Here is a 16,274-nt window from a genome sequence, read left to right as displayed (position 1 = left end):
GGAAAAAAAGATGGTGAGAGAGGAGTGAAAGAGAGAAAGAAAAATGAAAGGAAGAAAAGAAGACAGAAATACAGGGAGAAAAATGATAGGAAGGAAGACAGAAAGACAGGCAGCCATTAGAAGTCTACCTTGCACTCCTTCCCGCTTTTAGAGGGGGGGGGGAGGGAGCCCTGAACTGGCTTCCCACCCTTTAAAGCGAACAGCTGACAGACAGACCTGTTGGGCTACTCGCTTTAAAGGGCGGGCAGCCACTGCAAGCCTTCCCTTTGCTCTCTTCCATTCTTAGGTGGTGGAGGGGGGAGCGAAAGGGCGCCCTGAACTGGCTGCCCACGCTTTAAAGCAAGCAGCTGGCAGACGGACCTGCCAGCAGCGGGGCTACTTGCTTTAAAGGGCAGGCAGCCACTGCAAGTCTTCCCTTCGCTCCCTCCTGTTCTTAGGTGGAGGAGGAAGGGCGCCCTGAACTGGCTGCCCACACGTTAAAGCCCACCGGCACTGGTTTCCTGGGAAGGGCCCAGTCTCCTTGGAAAATTTCGGGGAAAGCGCCAGCCGCCAAGGCCCCTCCCCCCGTATTTGATGCCTATGTGGCAGGGTGATGTCTCTATGTTTTGTTGTCCAGATTTTCCATCGCTTCCCTCTCAAGGAGCAGGTGTCTCTTAATTTCATGGCTGCAATCACTGTCTGCAGTGATCTTGGATCCCAGGAACGTGAATTCTGTCACTGGTTCCATGACTTCCCCTTCTATTTGCAAAGGAGTGATGGGTCCGGATGCCATGATCTTAGTTTTTTTGATGTTGAGCTTCAAGGGAATTTTGCACTCTTCTCTTTCATCCTTAGCAAGAGGCTCTTCAGATCCTCTTCACTTTCTGCCATTAGAGTGGTATCGCCTCCATATCTGAGGCTGTTAATGTTTTTCCTGGCAATCGTAATTCTGATTTTTTATTCATCCAGGCCGGCATTTCGCATGATGTACTCTGCATATATATTAAATAAGCAGGGTGACAATATACATCCTTGTTGTATTCCTTTACCTATGCTAAACCAAACAGTTGTTCCATTCCTGTCCACTGATTCCCAAGATGTTGATGTTCAGTCTTGCCACATTTTTTACCACATCCAACTTACCTTGATTCATAGATTACATTCCAGGTTCCTGTGCAGTATTGTTCTTCGCAGCATCGGACTTTCCTTTCACTATCAGACACATCTACAACTGAGTGTCCTTTCGGCTTTGGCGCAGCTGCTTCACTCTTTATGGGGGTTACTTGTACTTGCCCTCTGCTCTTCCCCAGTAGCATATTGAACACTTTCCGATCTGAGGGACTCATCTTCCGGCATCATATCCTTTAGCCTTTTGTTACTGTCCATGGGGTTTTCTTGGCAAAGATACTGGAGTGGGTCGCTATGCCCTTCCCAAGCTGAGAGGATGCTTGTTGACAAATCTGGGTGTCATGTCTGAAACAGCCTTTATTGTAGAAGTACTACTGAAAGCCAGTGCTCTGTCTTCCTGCTCTCTGTTGGAAATCTTGTGGCTGTCTTCCCTCCAAGCACCGTAGCTTGCCATTTCAGACCGTTATTTGCTTCACTTAAAATTGATTTGTGTTTTTTTTGGAAGGCTATTGGTCCCCCAACCTAACACCTTTCCTGTTGTTTAAAAGAATAAGTAGGTATTTCCCAAGAGAAAAGGCTGGCCTGCCCCCTCCCAGCCTCAATCTTTCCCCTTGTTCCCTTCCCCCCTTCCCTTTCTGTAACTTCCTGATTTTCTCTTTTTTGCGTCTGAGGAAGATCACTCTGACTCATAGAAGCTCATGCTGGAATAAACCTTTAAGGAGCCACTGGACCTGTGTTTTGTCAGCCTATTCCCTGATCTTTCAGCTAGATTCCTCCTCCTTTCCCTGTTACAGTTGAACTGTTTTCACCACCTTGACAGACGATTGGGTCAATTCAGAGCGATGGGCAAAAGCATTGAGGCAATATCCAGAATTCCTTCACAAGCCCCTCAGAGTTCACCATTTCCCAAAGGAATGAGAATGGAAAAATAACTAAGGTGTCATTTTTCAACCTGTCCTTTAAAGTACTTTAAGAACATAAGAGCCCTGCTGGATCAGACCAGTGAAGGTTCATCTAGTCCAGCATCCTGTCTCACACAATGACCAACCAGTTCCTGTAGAGGGCCAACAACAGGGCATAGAGGCCCTCTAGAGGAACTGGTTGGTCACTGTGTGAAACTAGGATGCTTCCCTTGATGTTGTCTTTTGGCTCTGGGATTCAGAGGTTTAGTGCCTCTGAATGTGGAGGTTCCCCTCAGTCATCATGGCTAGTTGCCACTGATAGACCTGTCGTCCCTGAATCTAATCTAATTCCCTTTTAAAGCTGTTTATTCCTGTGACCATCACAACATCCTCTGCCAGTGAATTCCACATTTTAATCACTCTCTGTCTTTTGTCTGTTCTGAATCTACTGTCCACCAGCTTCATTGGATACCCTCAAATTCTAGTATGTTGGGAGAGGGAGAAAAATGTCTTTTTGGCAACTCTCTCCACCCCTTGCATAAACAAGGTAATTTAAACAAGGTCCAGAGAAAAGGGTTGTGTGTTATATTTTATTAGTTCAGCCAATGTTCAAAATGCAGTTTGTAAACAAAATAACACCTGGAAAGAAATCTGACAAATATGCACAGACTTTAGATCATTAGGAAGCAGAATAGGTATAAACCCCTGAGCTGTTTACCAAACAGCTGTTTAGAGGAAAGCTTCCCCAATGGGGTCTCCTCCTTTGATACTATGTCAGCCTTTGATACCTGATACTTGGTTATGTAGACAGAACCATAAAGTAGACAGAACCATCAAAGAAAGCTCTTCCATAAAAAAAATCTGTTATTTTATTAAATATCCAAGTGATCTTTAAGCGGACGCTGAACGGTAAACCTAAAGCAGATGTTGGCCCTTTCTGCATTCAGTCTTTACTCCAGAGTTTCCCAGCACTCGAGCCGGTACGCCTTTCTTGCTTTTATTTTTGCATGTCAATTTTCAGCGGATGTTGGTACCGGAAACTCCACTCTATGTGGATTATTCTTTCTGTATTTTCCTGAATGAAAATGCTTGACAGCATAATGTTTATGGTCATGCAAGAAAGGTTTGCATGGACTAGCAACAAGAAAAACTTGTTCTTCAAGTTTATCTTCCTTTCTGCAGACTCATGTAAAGGACTGTGATTGTTAAACTTTTGACCCAGCAGCTGATCTGTTCACATGCTAATTATTGCCTTGAAAAAACCAAGGGAAGGCAATCCTTCTTAGGCAATGGCAGTCCTTAAAAAAGATTTGCATCAGATTAATATTCCCCAAGTAAACTAAAAAAGGGATTAAAATATTACCTAATAAAATTATAATAATTCATCTTAGTAGAACTTTATTTGATAAAAAAACAAACAGAAAAAAATGGATAGGAGAGTTCACAGCATTAAAATGACATATATAGTAAGCAAATGAAGTATAGGATAGCTCCACCTCCTGTTCTTCTATCATCATTGAAGTGCTTATACTCCTCCCGCAAATGAGGAGAGAACAGAAATAGGGGAGGGAAGTGGGTGGCATTTAAAGGCATACAGAAACACTTCTACTTTAGCATTTTGAAATCAGATCTGAGCTAAGAAGCACAGCAAAACTAGTTTTGAGAAACGAGGGACAAGAGCATGCTGAAAGCAGTCTGACTACTGATTCCTGTGAAACAGATGCAGAAAACAAATCAAACAAAAAAACCCCGCAACAAACCTGAAGTGAAAGCGGGATGGAATGCAGAAGGGAAGAAAAGGGTGTGCTCTGAAACCACGGCTAAATACAGATGCAGAAAGGGCCACTGACAAATTATTGTCAAGATTCAGAGCGGCACAACCCTTGCTTCACAACACTTATTAGAACTGAGCCTAGTAAAGTCTGAGAATGGGACAAGTGCATTGGACTTTGCAATTGGCCTGATCCAACATGGCTTCTCTTATGTTCTCTTATGTTTTTATGTTCAACATGGCTTCTCTTATGTTTTTATATTCAATGGATACTGAAAGTAAAAACAAAGTTCAGTATTTTATCAACACCTTGTAAAAATATTTTAAAGATAATCTGCCAAATTAGTACACCTGTGTATTACTTATTTTATTGCATTTGTATCCTGCTCTTCCTTCAAAAATCTCAAGGTAATGATCTCAACGTTAAAGAATTCAACACTTTTATTATTATTATTTATACACACAATCCAATTTTAAAATTATTTATTTTCACATCACTTTCTAGGAGGCAAAAGGGCATTTTAGAAATATGCTCTTCATCAGGAAAATGCTTTTGATAACATTTTTACACACATCTTGAATATCTGCAGAATCACAAAATAAAAGGAGGTTGATAGAGTGGATGAGAGTGGAATGATTTAAATTATTGGGAGTGGAACATTTTAATTATTTAGGTGTGTGGTGTGTATTTTATGAAAACATTTTTGAGGTATTCATGCTTATCAACTGTTACAAATTTAGTAGTGTACCCCCCCCAAAAAAAGAGGTAATGTAGAACCTTTGTGATTAGAAATAAAATAGCATATGCTTTTCAGACTGGAGGGAGAACACCACATGTTGTATATAAATGCATTGTCATGTAGGGATTTCAAAGCCCCTTGGTATATCAAAACACTAAAGAATCAAAGTAACAGCAAAATCTGATGGAATGATCTCATGATGTGGGCATTTTTAAAATGTGTTTGAACTAGTAGCCTGGAAAGAAAATGCAATTCTTCCTCACATAAAGCTGGTTAAAAGCCATTAAAACTGCATTCAGAGTAGAAGAGAAAGTAATAAATCTATCAGGAATAGTTCTTCTAAGTGACTTTAATCCTGAGCTAACTGATTCTTCCTTTGTTACTTTCCCCCGAGGGAATAGAAAAAGCTAAGCCTTTTCCCAGTTATCCATCCTTGCATATATGTTTGAAGACTGCAAATGGGAGATCTTTGGAAGCTTAGAGACAAGAAAATTGCAGAACTCAGAATAGTAACAAAAGTATTCCAAGATATATGCTGAACTCAGAGGCTTTAGCCAAATTTACTCTGAGTGTGAAGAGTCATAATAAAGGTAGTGCACATCAGAAGACAATTTTGGTGTTTTCAAGTTACTGTTGCCTAAGTGAAAAATGAAATGTTACCTTTACCAGCTTGAACTGGAACTCTAAATATCTTAGAGTGGCTATAAGCTATTGGTAATTCATGGGTTCAGCCCAGCCCAGCCCAGGATAATCCTATCTGGTCCCCATATAGTTCCTGATTCCCAGGATCACATTGTAGCCTTCAGATGCTTTCTCTATCACAGCTCTCTTCCTGATGCTCCTCAGCTGCTGAAGACCAGACAGGCTTCAAGAGATGTGGATCCTCAAAAGTGCATCAAGGAACATATCTCATCTCCCCAAGTGTCTGTTACTATGCACATTTTAGAAAAGCGTGAGAGTCCAGTAGCACCTTAAAGACTAACAAAACTCGTGGTAGGGTACGAGCTGTTGTGAGTCACTGCTCACTTCTTCATGAAAGCTCATACCCTGCCACAAGTTTTGTTTGTTTTTAAGGCACTTACTGGACTCCTACTCTTTTCTACTGCTACAGACAGACTAACACGGCTACCCATCTTGATCTATGCACACCTTGTGTTTCAGCTCAGTGAGTCACAGTCATCTTACTGCCCCTTTTAGCTTGTGTGCATTCTGAAATGTTTCCTTAACTTGTGTACATACACATCCTTTGCTTTGTTTCCCCCAACTCAGATGATGTATCTGGGCTCAGGTCTTTGCTGTGTCGGTGCACTCGCAGGGCTGTCTAGCCAGAAAACGTCTAGACTTGGCAATGCTCTAGGGATGATCGGGGTTGCTGGTGGCATTGCAGCTACTTTGGGTGCTTTGAAACCATCACCTGAACTACTGGCCCAAATGTCGACAGCCATGGCAATGGGAGGCACGATGGGTAAGTTCACTGCCTTGCACTAGGCCAGTTTCCATCCCTGTTCTTTTGGAACCTTCCAGTGTCTTCTCAGATCCAGTTTGGTGTAGTGGTTAAGAGCAGCGGACTCTAATCTGGAGAACCGGGTTTGATTCCCTACTCCTCCACATAAAGCCAACTGTGTGACCTTGGGTCAGTCACAGTTCTCTCAGCCCCACCTGCTTCACAGGGTGTCTGTTGTGGCGAGAGGAAGGGAAGGAGATTGTAAGCTGTTCTGAGACTCCTTCGGGTAGTGAAGGGCAGGGTATAAAACCAACTCTTCTTCTTCTTCAGTGAAAATATCAACAATGGCAGACCACTCCTGTGTGCAGATAACAATGTTGTTTCAGTGTGTTCTAAGGCATGTGGTCATTTAGTTATACACAAGACGGGGACCCGCGATACTCACGGTGGGGGGGAAGAGCTCCGTCTCCTCCATCCCCCCCCCCGCTTGATCTCCCTGAGGAGGCGGTGGCTGCGGCGAGGCCGGTCCTCCCCCCCGCCCGGCTCCAAGGCGGCGGCGGCGGCGAGGCCGGTCCTTTCCCCCCCCTTGCCGGGCTTGGCAGCGGCGAGGTCAGCTACAGAGCATTCCGTGCGCATGCACACGGAACGCTCTTGCACTTTGGGGGGGATTTAAACATCCCCCTGAAATTTTTTTCTACTTTTAGCATTTTTGTGCACACGTGGGGATTGGCCCACATGTGCACAAACCTCCCCCTCCCCCCCAGGTGCCCCCGGAGTGCTGATTTAGCGATCCGCACTCCGGGGGCAACTTGGCTATTAGATATATAGATGTGGTCTCATTAATGCCAACTTAGAAGCTTGTGGGGAGGGGGGGCATCACAGATGTGGTAACCCCTTCTGGAGGACAACCTGGAAGCAGAATCTCGGGTTTTTCAAGTGACCTTCTTGGAGCTGACATGAGACTCTGATCAGAGTGGTGAACCTGGAGACAAATTGTAAAAAAAGAGAAAAGCATATCATATAGTTTAGCCCTCAGTATGCATCCTACAATGTGCCAGACTCATACTCAGCAATTTGGGGGTGGGGGTGGGGTTTGATCCTATTACTCCACTAAGAAAACTCTGAAGACTTCTTCCAGCCTTCCTCCGACTTTAAATGGCTCTTCCTCCATTCAAACTTTGGCTTCAAATGGCTTCAAACTTTGCTCAGTGTAGTGTCGGGAGCCACTGGAAAGTTTCAGAAACATTGTGGTTTTCTTCTAGTTAATAATAAATAATAATAATAAAACTTTCAATTTATTAATCGCTCAGTCCTGCAGAGCTTGCTGGCTCTTAGCGATTTATAGTTACTCCATTACACACAGGACTAACAATGATTCAAGGGGTAAGGGAGGACAACATATAATCTTTAAATCACACACGTTCACAGCCGATGGGGAGTTTTGTTCAGCTGTAAAGTCAGACGTGTTCCAAAGGCATTTTTCCCTCTGCATGGCTTGATGTCGTCAGCTTTCTCCGGACTGCTTCAAGTTGCAGCGCAGCACTGCCACCGCCTGTCTGGACAGCCCATTACAGGCTTCCTTAATGCCGAAGAGTTCTTTCTAGGCTTTTCGGTCTTACGCGCTGGACATTCCATTCGTTGGCTAACACCTCCCCCACCGGGGGGTTAGTGTGCCTACCCTCTCTAAGGAGTGGTACCCATTTTATCTACTCGCCGAAGCTTTCGAACTGCCGGGTGGACGGCGAGCTGGGGACAAGGCTGGTAGCTTACACCAGCACAAGGCTAGAACTGACAGCAGCTCTGTTCAGTTCAGATGTTAACTAGAGGATAAATCCCCTGTGCCACCTCTCCCCTATTTCTATTTCTGCATTTCATTTCCCATGAAGTGTAATACTTGGATGGAACAACTTGGCAGTTGATGACTGTGGTCCAAACTACAGATAGCATGGGAATACATGTAGTGGGATCCCACTTATTTTAAAACAGGGTGAATCCTCCTTTAGTAGGGGCATTTGGGAGAGAAGACTCTCTTGGTATGTAGGCACATACATGTGCTTAATGTGCTTCATCCATCACTTCCCTCACCCAAATCATTGTTCCAGTGGCATTTCCTCTATAGGATTTCAAAGGTATGTTTTCCCTTTTGTGTTACCTTTACATTTGGATCTGTGGGTCCCGTTGCTATGCAAACGTTACCTGGCCCGGGGGGAAAGCGATGTTCTGGATAGAGAAACCTTGTTCATGTGATTGCTGCATCCAAATTTTACTGAAGCTGTAGTAACATCTGTACTGGCCCTAATTAACTGATTAATATACATTTTGAATGTGCTGACAAAATAACTAATTATTTTTAATGAAGAAAACACTAGTAGATCTTTGTTGTTTGTTCATGACACATCTCTCTATTCCATCCCTGTGAACTGTGTTTTGTGCTACACTGCAATGTCCCTAACATTCACTGTTGGTAATATAATATCTTCATCCACAAATTCAGTGGTCTATGAGTGCAGTGGTCTTCAACCTTTCGAGGCTCCAGGACCCACAGAGATGCAAGCATGTGGCAGGGGGAAAGGGCATCAGAATTATGACTTTTCTGGTGTCAAAGCCGGGACTGTGGGCAGCAGACCAGAGATCTAGGGACAGGAAGTAGCAACCAAACACCATTCCACCACTGAGTGACCATCTGCTGCCCTTTCAGCATTGCATGCAAAAAAGAAGCAGGAGCCATGGTGCACTTGCTCTGTGTGCATGCATAGTAGCAGCAATTCCTTCCAGACGTAGGGTTGCCAAACTCCAGGTGGGGCCTGGGGATCTCCCGCTTTTAGAAGTGATCGCCAGCTGACTGAGATAAGCTCCCCTGGAGAAAATGGCTGCTTTGAAGGGTGGACTCTATGGCTTTGTACCATGCTGAGGCCCCTCCCCTCCCCAAACTCCGCCCTCTCCTGGCTCCACCCCCAAAGTCTCCAGATATTTCCCAACCCAGACCTGGCAACCCTACCCAGAAGCCAGCAAAAAAAACCCCAAATAAATTGGCTGTTCCTAGAGGGGTTTGTGACCCAGCAGGTAGGGCTACAAATCTCTCAAGGGTCCCAACCCAGGGGCTGAAGACCACAGCATTAGTGAGTCCTCAACCTTCATTTGGGATGTAGAAGGCCAAGAGATGGCACTCTTGTTTTAAGAGGAATCACAAAACAGTGATACAGATACATATGATTTACACGGGAGAACACAGGAAGACTTTTAATCAGGATCTGTATTTGCCAGTTGGTAACTACAAAACTGATTAAGTCATTTTCCTGGTTATCCTTTTACACCTCACAAACCAACAGTAGCACATCCATACTGAGTTTTTAGCTTGGGGGAAAGAAAGCATTGCATACATCAGTAAATGTAAATAGGAGAGGAAATAAAGGAAGCTTATACCATACCGACAGAGGCCAATCCTTCCAAGCATGCTTAGGAATTGTTTTGCTTTTTTCTGTGTTTAGCCCTACATTGGCACCGACATGTAAAAAAGCTGCCTGTGGGGGATCAAGTTCAGCTTTCCATTGTGCACCTTCAGAAGTCAGTCAGAAACCTAGCTCTCCACCACCCCCGGCAGACAATTCCAAGAAACTAGCCTGGTCACATGTTACGGTGAACACACACATATCCTGCAGGGATCTGCACATATCTGTTCATAAGAAAGAGCCAAGCATGTTCACTTTGCAGCTGAAACCAGGGTCCAATACTTGGATTAGTGTGTAGTTTGTATTTTTAAAAAGTCAAGTGTACACTGTACAAATATTGTATGTGCATTCGCTGTAACTTTTGAACAAGGCTTCAGTTACCAGCAAGCGCATGGAACATCAGCCCAGTCTGATAGACACACAGAACAGGTGTTCTTTGTAATTTCAAAGGAATAAAAATAAGCAGAAATTACCCTCCCTCTTCTCCTGCCTCCTGGCTGAATGAGGGCTGGAAGCGGGGCGGCCGGAAGCAGGGGGCGGGGCTTTGTCATGTGCCCCGCCCCCTGCACCTCACCCGGGGGAACTGCGTTCCCCCGCGTTTTCCCCCGAAATGACCTCTGAATGCATCACATAATTGGATTAGGGTACATGAATTAAGTCTCCATACAAATGGGGGGAAAAGATCTAATGTTCTTTAAGTGATCAAATCTAGTGGCTAGCACACCACTGTGAACTGGTAAATTCCATAAGTTTATGTGCACTGTGTGAAGTCAAAGAACAGGATTTGAACTCATGGGCCTCATGGGATTTATTCTGAGGGAAGTAGCTACTTCCAAATGACAAGGTCATGCTCTGCAGGCAAGTATCTTTTGAAGAATTTGAGATCATGTGGCCAAAAAACCTCGTCAGGGCTGAATGGCTTGCCATTGCCTTACTCTGCATAGTGACCCAGGACTTCCAAGGTGGTCTCCCAGCCAAATAATAACCAGGGATGACTCTGTTTAGCTTCTGAGATCTGACGAGATTGGACTCGCCTGGGCCATCCAGGTCAGGGCTGGGCTTTTGTACCTCCTCTAAAAGTAGATGGAATTACTGGTGAGTCAGTAGTGCTGTTTATCTCAGCTTATCCATGGAGGAACCTCTGTACATTCATTGTAGAGCATTCTGGGAAGTGTTGTAGGTTAAAGCACTCCCAGGTCATGCTTGGCCAGTTCTAGTTCTGAGTCATCTTATGTAAAGTTTATTATGTAAAGTCACCAGTAAGTTGCTGGGTCCATCCTGGTCACTGGTGGCCATGGAGGGGTAGGGTGGCCAGATCCAGGTTGGGAAACTGCTGGAGATTTGGGGATAGAGCCTGGGGAGGACAGGGACCTCAGAGTCTACATTCCGGAGCATCTATTTTCTCCAGGGGAACTCAGTCTGGAGACTAGTTGCAGTTCTGGGGGATCCCCAGTTCCCACATGGAGGCTGGCATCCCTATGAACTACATAGACCCCCCCCCCCAAGACATACTGGATCAAAGCAGGAGTCCCGTGGCACCTAAAAGACTCCTAAGTTGCAGTTCACTTTGTCAGAGGCATGGGGGTGTACATCCTTAGCAGTTATTTATACTTGGTGCTACTGGACTTCCGTTTTATTTTGTTACAACGCACCAACACAATTACCCATCTGGAATTATTACCAAGTCTTAGCCAACTTTTTCCTGAGACTGCCCATTGCAGGGGCATGCTGGGCAAGCTGTTTTTCACAGACGCTTGTTATGTGCTCATTAAGGAGCCCCTGATAAGCTACCCCAGAACACAGTTTAAAAAATCAGTGATTTAGGATTACCAATTCTGGGCTGGGAAATTCCTGGGCTTTGGTGTTGATGCCTGGCGAGGGTGGAATTTGGGAGAAGGGATGGATCTTGACAGGGACATGATGCCGTGGAGTCCACCTTCTGAAGCTAACGTTTTATCTTTGCCCTTCCACCCTCTACATTGGACAAACAGGCCAGTCCTTTCAACAAAGAATTAATGGACATATGTCTGACATCAGAAATCGCAACATTCAAAAACCAGTGGGGGGACATCTTAACCTCCCAGGACATTCAGTTGCTGACCTAAAAGTAGTAGTTCTCTTAGAAAGGAATTTCAAAGGGAGATTAGAGAGACTGCTGAATTGCAAGTGATAAGGAAGCTCAAGACCAGGGGTCTTGTTGTAGAAAAAGAGCTGCCGGAGCTCATTAGCATAACTCATTAGCATAACTTATTTGCATATGCCACGCCCCCTGACATCACCAGAAGCGACAGAAGGCCACACCCCCTGACATCACCGGAAGTGTGTCAGAAGGCCCGGCTACTTACCCTTCTGCTTCATCCTCATTCCCAAACGGAATGAGGATCGAAGCAGAGGGCGGGGTAAAGAAGGGGGCGGGGCTTCACCACGTGACCGCCCCGCCCCCTAGAGGTTTTCTTCCGGAGCTCCGTACCTGAGAGCTCCCCCCCGACTAGAGCCCTGCTCAAGACAATGCATCCACCTGGATTGAACAGAGACCTAGGTTTCCTGTCTCATTACCAACACTGATTTCTCCATGCCTATTACCTCTCTGCATATCACACCTAATCCAATCACACCTGCTATTGAATGATGTTTATTTGCAGTCAAGGATCATTTATCAAAATAATACATATTCGTTAAATACAAGCAATCTAACTTTCAGCTCCAAAAGTATTTCGACATATTTAAACATATAACCTTAAAACCATTAAAATGTTAAGAGGAGAAGAGTTTAAAAATACATTATATCAAAATAAAACTAATTATGAGTCATGCAAAAGGTAAGTGAGTGTTATACTTGATCTGCTTCTTTATTGTGGAATTTTACCAGTTGCAAGCAAAATCTTGCTGTTTGTCTGGAAATTTGCTGATTTTTTCCTACCAAAAAGTCTCTCTAGTTCAGCACTTTCTGTGTCAAGTGCTGGTCTATTTAAGAGGGGTGCAATAAGCCTATCCCTATAGACTACTTGATGAAAAGGACAGCAAAAAAAAAACACGTGGAGCATCGATTCCACTTCTCCCATAGAACATGGGCTGCACCTGTCTTCATATGGTATCTTTCTATATTTTCCCTCTAGAACCTTAGAGGGAATAGCTGCACAATGAGCCAGGGTAAGAGCTCTTCTATAGGGTGGCACATCCAGATAGGTCAAATATTTAGCCATATTCATTACATATCTGGCAGACAACACCTGCTATTGTCATTTGCCTGCCAATGTCATTTGGCACCTGAAACCACTCCACTTTCCAATATATGGGACAGATGGACTGACATTCTAGCTGTATCTGAAGAAATGAGCAGTGACTCACAAAAGCTCCTACCCTGCCACAAATTTTAATTTACTAGAGGAACTGAGCTCTGTAGTCTGGAGATCAGTTGTAATTCTGGAAGAACTCCAGGATTCACCTGGAAGTTGACAATCATATGCCCCCCCCCATCTGCTATTCTGCCGACATGTTTTCGTTTCATGTGGCCTGCAATCATAATGCATCTGGGACTTGTGACTTCTGTGTCCACAGGCCATGCACACACCCCTCCTCTGGTGCGGCTGTGACTTGGTCCCATGTTTGCTCATGTTTGTCTTTAGATGTGATTGCCATGAAAGGTCCTTGTGATGTATTTTTGGAAGAGACTTAAAATGAGGTTATAATTTCCCTCTGTGTTTCATATTATGCATGGGTTGGGGAAAGTGTCTCTCATAATGCTAGAGCTTGGGGCCACTCAATAGAACTGGATTAGCAGTTGATTCAGGACAGGACAAAACAGAGTACTTTTTTTCATTCGACGTATAATCAGTTTATGTAATCTGTTGCCACAAGATATGGTGGCCTTTGTCTTTGAATGAACCCTGCGAGGTAGGCTAGGTTGAGAGTGTGTGTCTGGCCCAAGTTCACCCAGCAAGCTTCCATGGCATGTGCGGGGAGTCAAACCTGGATCTCCTAGATCTTAGTCTAACATTCCAGCTACGAGGCTGTTGTCTTCGTGTCTTGCTCGCTCCCGGAAGTATCTGGCCAGTCACTGTGGGAAACAGGATGCTGGACTAGAAGAGGCTTTGTTCTGATCCAACAGAGCTGTTCATAAATTCTTCTGCCTTTGCACAAAAAATGAAAATAACCCAAGAAAGTAAACAGCCCTTTGTTATTTAACTGGCTGTTTATGCTTTTGGAGAGGGTATGAAATACAATATAACATTTTTAATCTTGGATCTAAATCAATTCAAAATTTTTTTTTGCAGGTCTCACCATTGCGAAACGGATTGAAATCTCTGACCTTCCACAGCTTGTTGCTGCATTTCACAGTCTGGTCGGCTTGGCAGCTGTTCTGACGTGCGTTGCAGAGTACATGATCGAATATCCACACCTTGACATTCATCCTTCTGCCAATGTTCTCAAAACCGTGGCTTATTTGGGCACCTATATTGGGGGAGTAACATTCAGTGGTTCTTTGGTGGCGTATGGAAAACTGCAAGGTATGTTCTCCAGTTTAGACCCAAAAAGATCCAAAAAGATACTGCTAAGATTGCCAAAGAGTTAGGAACTTTGTTCACAGTGAATTCCCAGAAGTATTGGTGCCAACCTTTAAAAGAAAAGCAACAAACATTTGAAAATCTCATGGCTTAATCCCAAGACTTGCTGAACTAGTAAATAATTTAGGAGCAAATTAAATACAGAGCCAATGCAGTGCCACGATATTACAAATGGCTTTATATTGAGTACGTAAAAGTAAATGTAGTGTAATGGATAGAGCATTGAGTTTAGACTGAGGGGAAGACCTTGTTTCAAATTCCTGTTCAGTAATAAAGCTCACCGAAGCGGCATTCACAGCTCGTCAGATATTGTGCTATAGCAATAATTAACAACTGTGGGTTATTCGTGTGGTCAAGGCAATCTAGTTGCAAATTTTTGCAATAACTCAATAGCCAAGTCATGTCTGGATGCAACCTGGGAGACTTTGAGCCAGTCATTGTTTCTTAGTTTGACCTACCAGACAGAAATGTTACAAGGATCACAATTTATATTGGAGCTTGGGATCAGTGACTGAGCAATATGTTCCTAATGATGTTACTGACATGGGAATCCAGTTTGTGTGATCTTTCAGATTTAGAATTACTTTTAACTCTTAAGGCATAGGGAACAATCACATCAGAAATTGTGGGTTAGAGAGCTGCAGGATCACTTCTGTGAAGAATGACTAGATTTGGGAAATTGCAGCCATAAAAGGTGTACTGAAAGATCCTTCTTTTGGGCCTGCTGAGCGGAGCGTAAGAAGGAATTAATTCCGTCTGTAGTGTTTAACAATGGTCTCTGATAAGGCCAACATCGCCACCATACTTCCTGGGATGGTGGCGCGGGGGCCTGAATCCCAAGTAGCAAATTGCCGCTGGGAAAGGAGCCCTGCATGCACCACGCCCCCCAGGTTGCATCCAGACAAGTCTCCCAAGTTGCATCCAGACATGACTTGGCTATTGAGTTATCGCAAAAATTTGCAACTAGATTGCCTTGACCAGTGTTCCCTCTAAGCTGAGTTAGTGTGAGCTAGCCCACTTTTCTTTAGCCTCAGGCTCACACATTTTGGTCTTAGCTCAGGAAGGATGGCACCAGAGCAAATTATGCAGCAGCCAAATGGCTCGCTCACAACTTTAATGCCGGCAGCTCACAAAGTAGAATTTTTGCTCACAAGACTCCACAGCTTAGAGGGAACATTGGCTTTGACCACACAAATAACTCACAGTTGTTAATTATTGCGATAGCACAATATCTGGGAATGGAGCTGTGACCAGTGAAAGCCCCTCTCCCTCCCTGCTAAAAGGTTTAAAGGGCCCTTCAGCAGGTCAGCACGCCACGTGCTCCCCACCGATCAGCTGAGGCCCTTTAAATCTTTTAGCAGGGAGGGAGAGGGGTGGCCGCGGGTTGGGGGCAAGGCTTGGGGGCATCCCCACCCACCCCAGACACCCCCCCAATCCCTCCGCCAGACTGACCAGGGGACCTGGCAATCCTCTTCTCTACACACGGTTTCATCCACCTACCTCCTCCTGTAGGGGCAAAATTCTGCTGGCTGAAAGGGCAGAAGAGGCACCACTTAAAGGAGCAGCCGGGTCCTTCCGTCTTCTCCCCTCACTGGTTTTTCATCTTGGTCTTAACCATCATGTCTGGCAATAGTTTAAGGACTAGGTTTGCCAGCTCTGGCCTGGGGAACTCCTGGAGATTTGGGAGTGGTGCATGGAGAGGGCAGCATTTTTTTGGGGGGGGGGAGCTCAGGTGGGGATTGCATAGAGTCTGCCGCCCTCCAAAACTGCCATTTCCTCCAGGGGAACTGATCCCTGTGGTTTGGAAGAACTCCAAGCCCCACACAGAGGCTGGCAACCCTATTTAAAGACTACATGTGTGTGTTAAATGCTGTCGTTGCTTCCAACTTATGATGACCCTATGACTTAATGACCCCCCCCAAAATGTCCTACTGTTAACTGCCTGGCTCAGGTCTTGCAAACTGAGGCCCGCTGAATCCATCTATCTAGTGCTGGGTCTTCCTCTTTTCCTGCTGCCTTCAACTTTTCCAAGTATTATTATTTTTTCCAGAAAGTCTCTGGTCTTCTCATAATGTGACCAATGTACGATAGCTTCATTTTAGTCATTTTAGCTTCTATGGAGAGTTCAGGCCATTAGCAGATGCGACCTGAAGACCAGAGAATTAACAAGAAATCTAGGAAGCTCCAAATATGTGCATTTATTCATCTACTAATGTTTTTATATGTGTTACATTTAGGGCTAATATATTTAGCAAGGGCTACCGTTCCGTTGAAGTGGAAAGAAATTCTAACGTTT

The 16,274-nt window shown here is 44.5% G+C and overlaps 1 protein-coding gene across 1 annotated transcript in view; it reads left to right on the top strand.

Moving 5' to 3' along the window:
- Positions 1-16,274, top strand: part of LOC107110938 (NAD(P) transhydrogenase, mitochondrial-like) — a 117,456-nt gene that overhangs the window by 74,558 nt on the left and 26,624 nt on the right. The window contains 2 exon segments of the mRNA XM_015411792.1: positions 5,790-5,985; positions 13,688-13,921. Of these exon segments, the coding sequence (XP_015267278.1) occupies positions 5,790-5,985; positions 13,688-13,921 (430 nt within the window).

This window comes from Gekko japonicus, unplaced genomic scaffold (assembly GCF_001447785.1).
Source record: "Gekko japonicus isolate JY-2015 unplaced genomic scaffold, Gekko_japonicus_V1.1 scaffold266, whole genome shotgun sequence".
Taxonomy (NCBI): domain Eukaryota; kingdom Metazoa; phylum Chordata; class Lepidosauria; order Squamata; family Gekkonidae; genus Gekko; species Gekko japonicus.
Note: the sequence above shows the minus strand (reverse complement) of the source record. Positions and strands in the feature narration are given on the sequence as shown.